This window comes from Haliotis asinina, chromosome 10, assembly GCF_037392515.1.
Source record: "Haliotis asinina isolate JCU_RB_2024 chromosome 10, JCU_Hal_asi_v2, whole genome shotgun sequence".
NCBI classification, from domain to species: Eukaryota; Metazoa; Mollusca; class Gastropoda; order Lepetellida; family Haliotidae; genus Haliotis; species Haliotis asinina.
The window spans coordinates 50,735,157-50,747,555 of NC_090289.1; the positions used below are offsets into that span (position 1 = coordinate 50,735,157).

Consider the following 12,399-nt stretch of genomic DNA (forward strand, 5'->3'; position numbering starts at 1 on the left):
ATTTAATGTCTCCTGTAAACGCTAGATTTTACGTCTGTGGCCAGAATATTCATATATCTTTTTCGAGTATAGTGGATGGAGCTAGGTGTTTGTTCTGGGTAAACATACAAAAAGCAAAGCTGCAGCATGAAGAGGGTGGTGGATGGTGGTGGGGGTCACCTGGCCACGCCCACAAGCAAGTCAAATTATTCTAAAGAAACGGTCTGTTTGAGAGACGGTGATAATCTTGACGCTTCGACGTCTGTACAGTTGCCTTTATCACTTTGTCCTTCAGTTTAAGCACTCACCATTGAAGGGGTGTTTTATTTAAATCAACAATACGTACAGTGAGGTATACAGTAACACATGTTGGGGACTTTCTCAGTAAAGTGTAGAGTCTAGTACCTTTGTAATCACTCTCCAGCACAGGGAATCAGCCGCCTAGCCCGCTCAACCACAGCGTCTTTGCTAAAGTGTAATCTAAAATATAACGTGTCACATATGACCACTTTCTAAATGACATTGTATTCAAGGTATACAGTGTCAGAGTCAGTCGAGGAAGTCTGGGAATTCGGGACGTGTCATTCTGGCAGTCAGGGAGGGTAGGGGTCAGGGGGGTCAGCGTCTAATATCCAATATGGTTCATCACGGGGATTGCTGGTGCACGTTCCTAAGAGGGTGTATACATATCTCTAGTATCTGTTGTCAGGTCCACATACTTATTTTGAATGTAGCAAGTGCACAGCAAAATGACGACGTAGGATTTAACAGGAGGAATCAACATATAGTATAAGTTAGTATTTCAGTATACAGGTCACAAGCTAAAGTAGAACAAGATACATGTACACTATACAAAGTGGTGGTACAACAACGTTAGACTTACAATGATAAAATTATGATGATGGTATACAATTCTATCCTGAATGTTTCAGTTATGTTGCTGTTTGCAGATGGTATATTTATGCTTCATGCACTATTTGGCTTCATGCAGTAAAATAGGTTAACAAACGTTTGTATATCAGCTCGGATTGTACTGTAAAAGAGGTGTAAACCTAATGTTAATTTAGATAAGACACAGTTTGTAGTATCAGGCAAAGGACGCAAGCTGTCAAAGTAAGGAAAGTAGTTAGTATGTTAATGCAAGGCCACAAAACTGAAACTCGCATCAACAGGGTTTGTTATTATAGTCTTCAGAAATTACAGTTTATATGTGGCTGAGGGAGAGATGTGGCTGTGGCTGAGACTTGACAGATGAGTTGCATTGAGGGTTACAGTTGTGACGCTGATGAGGTTCAGAAAACTACAACAAACAATAGCTATCAATCAAATTCGGAAAATGTACAATTTTCACAGTACATAACATTCAACACTTCATTCGAATGATATGTGAATGCATTAGTCAAGAGCACAATTTTCAAAATTAACAACAAATTTGCAAAGAATTGTGTGAAATATAGTAACAAATTTTTGCACTAACCAATTAACATTTTGGCATATGAACAATTTGTCATTTAGGCATAACATACTCTAGCAATGAAAAGATAAGGTGCATGGAGGTTCAATACACACTGAGAAGCATGTGCTCCAAATTGCATGAACTTCGTGACCTTTGACTGGTGTGACCTGTGAGCTTCGACATTAGACATGAAGGTTAAGGCCACTGGGCAATGGAAATTTACTGGCCAAATGTAAATATTTACACTTTTGAATGATAACTTGAATGGAAATATACTTTAAATATTGAGGATGTATTTCAGTTATTGGGCCACCATAAATTAATTAAAACCAACTGTAACAATTTAGAAAACAATTCATTTTAAACAGTTTGTACATTGAAATGTATGTACAGAAATCTTGCATTTACATAGTACTCTCGGGGACATTTTACTTCTTATAAATGCACCTTAATTAGGGTAATATTTTATCCAAATGTATTATGGAACCGACATATTGGTGTAATGCAGCCACCAAAGCAATTATTGGGAAGTTCGCAAACGTTTGAAACTTTTATTGACAGTGACTGCTTACAAATCGTTCTTTTAGATCTTTGACAAAAATAGTTCCCGTTCTTTCGTATGGTTATGAAATAAGGGGGTGTGCAGAGACTGAAGACATTTGATCAGTACATTTATACTTGTTGTCTTGTAAAATGTTACTTGGTGTTAACAGATCGTCGAATGTAATGTTACACGGTGATTATGTTCGCATACCTTTGCGTATTTGCCACTATACAAAAATCGTAAAATGCTGGTTAGGTTTATTTCTGAAAATGACAGAAAGTATGTTAGCCCAAACTTATGATGGTATTGTACGAAAGGGGATCACGCTTGGACATACGATGTTAACTGTCTACTTAATTAATGTTGACATGGCTATATCTGGGACAACTAATCTTTCGGAGACAATTTTGATGTTGATATTGCCGACTCTTCCTGGTAAGCACTTTCAAACATGGAGATCAATTGTAGATGTTTCTAGCAAATATTCCAAATATCTGAAGATTCAAGTGTGTTCAGAATATTATTTCCTTGGTATTAAGGAAATATGTAAACGTGCAGAATATCTTTAGCACGATTTAGATATAGTACACTCTGATTAATGGTTGAAGTTGGCATTTTTCAGTTTATGTGAACAGTGATCCTTAAGTGAAGTCGTAGATACATCTGACATTTGGCTTGTATGCTGTAAATATCAGATAATTTTGAATATAGTGCACAAAAGTACTACGAACATCCAAAATGTATGAAATCCATCAATGTTTACACATCATGTCATGCCATGCAGAAGAAAACTCAACTGTTAAGCCTGTAAATCGTCCCATATGGCTATGAATTTTGTACCACGTGCCCATTCATAGAATGAGACAGAAAGTAGTCCATGCTTAGTCCTGGTGACCTGTATCCCTGGAAGTTTGTTTGCCTACCGGTGACGCCAGTGTGTATACACCTACCCCTCTCTGTCTATAACCGTTCACTTTACCTGCAGCTTCACACTGGGAGTAATGCGCGCACAGCTCTGTCTCGCGCAGTTTAGCGCCATCTCGGTGCTGTTGGTCAGTGGTCAACTGATCACTGACCTGGATCAAGCGAGGCAGTTCTTGGACGAACAGGATGCTGCCAGTGGACGCATGTATTACTGGTCTATAGTCAAAGCATGGAATTACTACACCAACATTACTGACGAGAATAGAAACGCAATGGTAAAGTATGAATACATCTTGTGATCATACGGTAACTCAAAACACATGCACTTAAAATCTAACACTGTTAAGAATTATTACGACATTGACAGTCTGTGAACTGTGGTTTTGTATTTTCTAACATATTGTCATGTACGCACGAGACTGGGAAATATGATAATTTCCGATTTGAAGAGTATAGAATGTGAATTTTATAGTTAGTGAGTGAGTTTAGTTTTACGTCGCACTCAGCACTATTCCAGCTATGTGGTGACGATCTGCAAATAATCGAGTATAGACCAGAAAATCCAGTGATCAACAGCATCGACATGCGCAGTTGGAAACCGATGACTTGTCAACCAAGCCAGCGAGCCTGACCAATCGATCCCGTTAGTTGTCTTTTAAGACAAGCATGGATTACTAGAGGCCAGTATTAAAACCCGGACTTTCACGGGCTGGTGACTTCATAAGCAGATTCCGTTGTCGGCAATCGTACTAAATTACGATCACAAACGTTAGAAATGACCTTAAGTAAGTAAGTAAGTATTTCCTGCTTGATCTTGCTACAGCGAGGCAAAGAATCATACACATTCACTGTAAATCATTTACTGGCACTGTCCATATGTTGAATGTAATCCACCTGAGTCGCAGTCTTCCACTGTCGTATTAAACATATGTCATCTGAGATCAAATGCAAGGTAAAATAATCAGTATGTACTGAATCATAACACCCAGGCAACAAAACTTGAAATGGAATCGAAAAGTATTATAATTCAGTCTTTGAACTGCGTTTAGAAGTAATATACATAATAGGTGAGATTTTCATCTTGTATGTATTCATGATAGTTGACATCAATATATGAGGTATTCATGATAAAGACGTTGACATCGGTAGATGAGGTATGTATGATAAAGAGGTTGACATAAATATGCGAGGCATTCGTAATAAAGAAGTTGATATCAATAAATGAGATATTCATGATCAAGAAGTTGATATGAATAAGTGAGATATTCATGATCAAGAAGTTGACATCATTAAATGAAATATTCATGATAAAGAAGATGAAGTCAATACGTGACGTATTCATATTCAAGAAGTTCATTTAAAGAGTGAGCTATTCATGAGAATGAAGTTGACAACAATAAATAAGGTATTCATTATATAGAAGTTGATATCAATAAGGGAGGAATTCATCATAAAAAGTTGATATCAATAAGCGATGTTTTCATGATAAGGAAGTTGATATCAAAATGAGGTATCATGATAAAGAAGTTGAAGTCAATAAGTGAAGTATTCATGATAAAAAAGTTGATATCAATATGTGTGGCATTCATGATAAAGAAATTGATATCAATAAGCGAGGCATTTATGATAAAGACATTGATATCAATAACTGAGATATTCATGAGAAGGAAGTTTACTCCAATAACTAAGATATTCATTGTAAAGACGTTAACATCAATAAATGAGGTATTCATGATAGAAGACGTTGATATCAATAATGACATATTTAAGATAAAGAAGCCGAGGTCAAGCAGTGAGGTATTTATGATAAAGACGTTGATATCAATACCTCAAATATTCATGATAAGGAAGTTGAAACCAATAAGTGAAGTATTCATGATAATGAAGTTAAAAAAGAATAATTGAGGTTTTCATACTAAAGAAGTTGATATCAGTAAGTGTCGTATTCATAGCAAAGAGGTTGACATAAGTAAATTCTCACGTTGTATAAATACATGTAGAAACGATCGACGTAATGATAACGTTAGTGAAGTAAGTGCTACTGAATATTCATGTTAACAACACCTTCCAGTTTATGTTGAGTGACTTCGGATAAGGTGCAAGATGTGTAGTGTTTACAGACATTCTAAGGGGATATATCCTTCTTTGCACGGAACCGTGTTATAGGATATATTCATGTTTACATTACACTCAGTGTACCCAAACTCGAGGGTATCCTGTACCGTTTGGATGTGGGTATGGCGGTGTTTATGTCACCCACTTTGTAAGTGGATAGTTTCTTATTTACATGACACTTTGTTCAATGAATAAATTGGTTTAAGGGTGTACAAATGTATGCAGTGTGGGGATCTGGGCAACTAGAATAACGTCTAGTAAACATTTTGTACAAGACATAAAATTACCCCAATATCATAAATTCAAGCTACATAGGTATAGATGTTTGTTCGCTCTCGAGTGTGTGTGCAGGCATGTCCGTGTGTGTGTGCGTGCGTGTTTCTTTTTGCAAATTTTGCGAAAGAATGTCGAAGTTTAGTCGCTTCTGTTCTTCAGTTTGAAAAGAATCTGTTCTATACAATACCCATTCGTGTGAATTTTCCATAGGCTTTTATGACATGTATAGAAACTGCATTCCTCCTGAGCGACTCACCACACCGTACAGGTTTGCATTAGAAAGTGACATAATGACATTTTAAACCTTCTGTCTCTCGATTATTCTTACTGAGTCGAAGAAAGATATCAACTCATTTCGTATCCACCCATTGCCATTGTAAGTGTACACAATGACTCGTCAGGTAATATGCATGAATAGAAAAACGACAATACTGACGGGCAACTGAAAGTATACACCAATGTTTGGTGACGTTTTTCGGCAAAAGGTTATATGTTCGCAGTCAAGGCTTTGTTCACACGGTCACATACACACACACAAACACATACAGACACACACACACACGCACGCACGCACGCACGCATACATATAAACGCCACCTCAGGAAATATAACCGTCCACTATAGATGACGCATTTGACACACACAAATAATAATACAGAGCAGACATGAAGAAAACTTGAACGTACATTAACGGTCTAATGCTGCAAGAAACCGTATGTCAAAACTGACAAGTGTTCCAAGGACAAGGTCGCAGAGCATGTGGCCATCAATAGCATCAACGGTTGCTTAGACTGGACCAGATTCCGGATGAAGTGCCCGGGAATGAGTTGGTTCTCTTCCCTAAAGACCACAAACAGATCAGATAACGTCTGTGGGTCACGCTGTCGACCACGACGATCTAATTCGTTCCACAAATGTTCAATGGGCCGGAGATCGTGAGGGACAATCAAGAACCAGGAAATCCCTGGTTATTCTTGCCGTATAGGGCCGAGCGTTATCATGGTGAAAAACGACGTTCTGGTGGTTCATGAAAGAAAGGACATGAGGCCTGATGATTTCATCACGATAACGTCGAGTTGTCAAATTGCCTTGGAAATGAATGCGATCTGTCCTGCCACTGTAGATGAGATGGTGGCCCAAACCATGACACTTCCAAGAACCAATCTGTTCACTTCCTGTACACAATTTGCAGCATAACGTTCGTTGCCTACTCTTCCGTCGGGACGTCGCAGCATGTAACGTGACTCATCACTAAAGATACCAGTTCTCCACTTTTGCAATGACCATGCACCTCTGCGTTGTTGCCAATGTTGACATGTCAGGACAGGTCCTCCCAAAGGTCTTCCGGAACGAATATCAGCCTCACATAAGCGAGTCCTGGCACTATCGGTGTTGTGGAGGGTGCTGTGGCGAACCTGTTCCGCAAATATCGAAGCCGAATAAACGTGTCCTGTGCGAGCGTTGTCACACGGGGTCGATCTGACCTGGGGCGATCACCCTTCCTGCTGGTAGCGATGCCAAAGTGTTGCTATGGTACTCTGTGACACGTTCAGTTGCCGTGCAATCGCAGACTGAGACTCCCCAGCCTCCAAATGACCACTCGCATTGTTGCGCTGAGCCTCAGTAAGTCCAGGCATTACTTTAACACCAAAGTTAAGGTTGCCAACTGGCGCAAGAGCATTAAAACCCCCGACTTTTAGTGGAAATGATGCATGGAATGTGCGTGCAAAAGGAAATGCGTGAATTTCTTCCCGTTCACAGTTTATTGCATTTATTGAGGAAAACAGATTTTGGTACGTTTTAGCGAACTGTCCTCAATGACAATGGATTCAAGCTCGGAAATATTTGCAGACAGCGTTGAGTTACATGGAAAAATACTGCCTAAGTATGCGTTTCTTTTTTTAGTATATTAATTATATATTATAGATATGTTGTTGCTTCATGTTAACTCGACAGATGTACCACATGTTTTTCATCCACAACACCGTGCTTAACATTCGTGGGTTCCCTAACCGAGATTATCCTGTATGATATGCATTATCACAATTGGGGAAACTTACGTTTGATTTGGAGTGTATTCCTAAAACCTCACATCGAATGACATCATGCTATATACCGCCACATACACTACAGTGTGGTATCTGGATGTTAGCTAAACGTCCCATGTGTACAGGTGGCTGCCGACCTGAAGCTGGCAGAGTTCACCAAGGAGTCGGGGAGGAACGCTTCGTTGTTCGCCTGGAAGAACTTTCAGGATGAAACATTGCGGAGACGATTTTCAGTAGTGGCCGACATAGGCACCGCTGCTATGCCTGACGAAAAGAAGCTGAAACGGGTAAGAATCGTCGTATTTTAGTCAGTGTGGTGTGATCGGCGTGGTAAGTGGGTGAGTAAATGAGCACAATCTTACGCCGCTTCTGGCAATAATCCAGCTATATCACGACTTCACACATTGTACCCTCGTGGAATGATGATCCTGTCCTCTAATCAAAACCACCTGTTACGTTTTTCAATTGTGATTAACACCATTTCATAAGTTGTATAACGGCTTGAGCACACCATATGCTGCTCCCCTTTGAAAGAAAAGAAATTAAACATTTCTTCTTCACAACTACTAGTTGTGTAAGGACCACGTTCTGGAGCCTTCATTCCCGTGCGAAGCAATGTGACACTTTTACCATTTCTTTCCCCGTTTTCTGCAGCTGAAGGATGTGTTGACGGAGATGGAGGAGATCTACAGCACGGGCAAGGTGTGCGTCAAGGATGACCAGTGTCTGGACCTCGAGCCGGGTATGTTTCTCTAGATATTCCAGTGATGCGATACGAGATGTTAACACAGTTAGTTCCATTTCTGACAGCGAGGTTATCACACATTTGAATTGGTCCAGCGAGTGCAGTGCAATTTCCGTGAGCCCCATTTCTGGCTGTGTGCTGTTCACACCGCTCAACTGATAGGTAATTGGACTTGAGTAGGCTAATTAAAAGGATTGACTTAATCGCTCAATGATGATACCATACCATGAGAGACACAATCAAATAAAAGAAACATGGTTGGCAAGTCATCTGATATTATTATATACAAGTACAACAAATATGATATTTCACCGCTTGAATCACCTTACAGTTCAGATGCTGTCTTGTTGCTGATTGTTGCTCTTTTCCGTCTTGAATAACAAAATAAGTTCATAAATGTTCCAATGGGGTTTAACTGCTCCCTTTGCCAGACAACTGTCGCAGCCTTCGCATCCGTTGTTCTTCCAGCTTATAGCACCTCCCTCAATACGTCATCTGGAGACTGACAGTTTTTTTTAAATTATACCCATCATTTAACATATTTTTTGTGAAAATGCATCAAAAGAACAAGTCATCGAACTTATTTCGGGGTCGGGTCGGGCCAGGCTTTCGCGAACACTATTTGTCATCGCTGATTTCCAGTGGTCAGTTCGTATAAGGGTTTTTTGCCCTTTACATTAAATTGATGTGGTAAATGGGTATTCTGTTGTGCATCACAGCCAAGCAGTGAAGATAACACACTTTTCTGAAGAGATATGGGTATCATGCTTTCCGGGTGCACTCGTCAAAACGCATGCACGTGCAGATCAAGAGTTCAGGTAAAAAGTGGTAAGAGTAAAAACCGGGAAATGCTTAGAAATAACTTTTGTCGCTCTTTGTCCGCAGGCTTAACGCGTCTTATGTCGTCATCCCGCAACTACGGGGAGCTAACCAAGGCTTGGAAAGGATGGCGAGATCAGACAGGGAAGAAAATAAAGAACATGTACGCCGAATTCGTTGCCCTTAGCAACGAGGCCATCAGGGCAAACGGTGAGATCTGCATTAACGAGCACGTACAGGTGTACAATAAACGGACTGTTACTGAGTGGTTCGAATAAACTTAAATGCATACATAATATTCGTAGCAGGTGTCGTACACTGTCGTATGTAATTCGCACGAATAATTTGAAAAGGACGTCTGGAATACGAGGGTTGGCTGAAATGTTCTAAGCCTCACTGTGAAAAAAAGTTACAAAGTCCACGTTTATCATTTATTTTTCTACATAGTCCCCTTCCAAGTTCACACTCTTTTGCCAGCGATGCTGCAAGGCCCGAATCCTGGTCAGGAAGAAATCTTCTTCATCTACCCTAAAAAAATCAGTCACAGCGGAAATGACGTCATCATTATTTGCAAAATGGCGACCGGCGAGTTCCTTTTTCATTTTGGGGAACAGGTGGAAGTCAGAAGGAGCCAAACAGGTGAATAAGGAGGATGGTCAATGAGTTCAAAGCCACAATCGCGGATTGTTGACATGGCCACCACCGATTTGTGAACAGGCGCATTGTCTTGGTGGAAGAGGACACCTTTAGCGATCATCCCTCGTCGTTTGGCTTTGATTGCTTCTCGCAACTGGTTCAGTAGATCAGCATAGTATCTGCCGTTGATTGTTTGACCTTTTTCAAGATAATCAATGAGCAGAATACCCCTGGAATCCCAAAAGACTGATGCCATCACCTTTCCAGCTGAAGGAACAGACTTGGCTTTCTTCGGAGCTGGTGAATCAGGATGCTTCCACTGTTTTGACTGTAGTTTTGTTTCTGGTTGAAAGTGATGTATCCAGGTCTCATCCATGGTTACAAATCGTGCCACAAAATCATCGGGATCTGCTTCAAAACGACGCAAATTGTCAAGGGACGTCTGGAACCTGACACGTTTCTGTTCTGCCGTCAAGAGCTTTGGCACCCATCTTGCAGAAACTAATTCGTTGGTGATAATATGCTCAACCCTCTCATGAGAGATGCCCACTACACTAGCAATATGTCGAGTAGTCAATCGTCGATCATCCATCAACATATCGAGCACTCGCGTGATGTTTTCTGGAGTGGTTGCTGTCGAAGGCCTTCCTGAGCGTGGGTCATCATCAAGGCTTTGTCTGCCTCGCTTAAATTCTGCAGCCCACTTCTTTACTGTGGAAAATGAAGGAGCATCATCCCCTAGAGTGGAGACCATGTCAGCATGTATCTGTGTTGGGGACATCCCTTTCTTTTGCAAGTACTTGATGACTGCCCTGTATTCAGTTTTGTCCATTTCTGATGATTTCAGAAGGTAGGTTTACCACAAGAGCTGTAGTTGAGATAAAACTATTAGTATGTGTGTAGTTCTTGTGTCTATGATTCACTAAATGATTGTCCTCATTGGTGGCAAACACCTGTCTCTACCTGGTGGGGAAAAACCACTCAGGCTGAGAACTTTTCACCCAACCCTCGTACAGTGAGATAGTAGGCATGAATGTCGCTCTGAACAGAATTTGTGTTGTATCAAGCTTTTGTGTTGTATCAAGCTTTTGTGTTGTATCCTTTGTATTCTTTCCGGTCCTAAACTGGCCGTAGTTGAATGCAGTGGGAATATATGTACAATGAAAGATTGGCATTCTAGGTAACATGGGCTGGAGAACCGCTTCAATAGCCACCCCCGAACCAATCCCTTCGGCGTTCATGCTGTTGATCACTGGATTATGTTGTCAATACTCGACTATTTACAGTCCGCGCTAATATAGCTGGAATATTGCTGAGCGCGGCGTTAAACAAACACACAAACAAAGTTTCAGGATAATGATTAGCTGTCATTCATGTTTCCGTGTTTAATCAGGCTATGAAGACACGGGTGCCTGGTGGAGATCATGGTATGAGACCGATACCTTCACGCAAGACTTGGAGCAGCTGTTCCTGCAGCTGGAGCCTCTGTACATACAGCTACACGCCTACACCAGAAGAAAGTTGATGGAGGTCTATGGGAAGAACGTCTTTCCCAGGGAGGGACATATTCCAGCGCACCTGCTTGGTGAGTGGGTTCAAACTAACGTCGCAGTTTTAGCAATTTAATGAAGTACGTAGTTCGAAAAAAGATACAAGTGAATAAAAACCGCAAGGCAATATTAAAAAGAAGATTTGTTGTACACATTTTCACAAAACTATGGTATTTACATCTATTTCAAACACAGCCTATGCACCTCGTAGGGTTGTTGGTTGGTACATCCCGCAGTCTGATTATTCCAGCTGCAGGTAAGTCTGTAAATCAAAGAATCTAGACCAGAAAATCAAATGACCAGCATTATGGGTGTCGATCTACGCAACCGAAGTACGATGACATGTGTCAACTGAGTCAGCAAGCTTTATCACCAGATCCCGCTAATTGCCTTTTACGAGCCTTTTACGAGCAAGAATCATCACGGGTTCCTACTAAACAGAGATTTTGGCTCATCTCGTTTGAACACCATCTTGTCTGGAAGTTTAAAGGGCGGAGCACTGAGGAAAAGTAAATTTGGAAATATGTAATAGTTTTCGCCTTCGAGAAGAAAGGGTTATTTCTGTTTCATTTTCTTGTTGTTGAAACTCATTCATCTCGAGATTATATAAATTCATGTAGCAATTGTAATGCCCAAGTTCATCAAGACGACCACGGTTTCAGGCAACATGTGGGCGCAGACTTGGGGCAATCTCCTCAGTATTCTGCAGCCTTACAAAAACAAGCAGAGCGTGGACGTCACCCCGCAGATGAAGGCACAGGTTGGTATCAACAGTGCTGTAAAGTGGAAATTCTAATATGGGCTGAGCACAGGCAAAGTGTAGCGCAAAATGGGTTGCGCAGCAGAACGAAACTGACCAGTCTTCGTATATGCGAGCGAAGCGAGCAAAGGTTGGCAACAAACTTCCCTCGCTTCGGTCCGAAAAGTATTTTTCATGTCAAAATAAAATATCGCCACCATCAAATATAGACACACATTTACTTCCAGGGTTGTGCTCTCAGATTTCCAACCTCATACATAACAATTACTCACGTGAAATATATTTTAATCAACGTTTTAAGCGCCGCTGGTGCTCTCACAGAGCGTTCTTCGCCTGCCAGCTTCCGGTTCAGCGGAATGAAGGAACAAGAATATATAATAAGCAGAAATTAAGAGGACACATCATATTGCCCAAATTTCTCATTAAACTGTTCCAGATTATTTATCTGATATGTTGTGGTTATTGTTAGAATTTTAGTAACAGTTATTCTAAAAAGGCTCACTCCTGACGTAGCGAGTGGATGAATGCAAGGGAGGTAATTGTGCAA

The 12,399-nt window shown here is 40.7% G+C and overlaps 1 protein-coding gene across 1 annotated transcript in view; it reads left to right on the forward strand.

Annotated features, from left to right (window-relative positions):
• The window catches only part of LOC137298757 (uncharacterized), a 91,251-nt gene that overhangs the window by 40,175 nt on the left and 38,677 nt on the right, over positions 1-12,399 (forward strand). The window contains exons 27-32 of the mRNA XM_067831033.1: positions 2,965-3,178; positions 7,468-7,629; positions 7,997-8,084; positions 8,973-9,116; positions 10,936-11,127; positions 11,755-11,852. Coding sequence (XP_067687134.1) covers positions 2,965-3,178; positions 7,468-7,629; positions 7,997-8,084; positions 8,973-9,116; positions 10,936-11,127; positions 11,755-11,852 — 898 coding nt within the window. The remainder of the gene's footprint in view (positions 1-2,964; positions 3,179-7,467; positions 7,630-7,996; positions 8,085-8,972; positions 9,117-10,935; positions 11,128-11,754; positions 11,853-12,399) is intronic.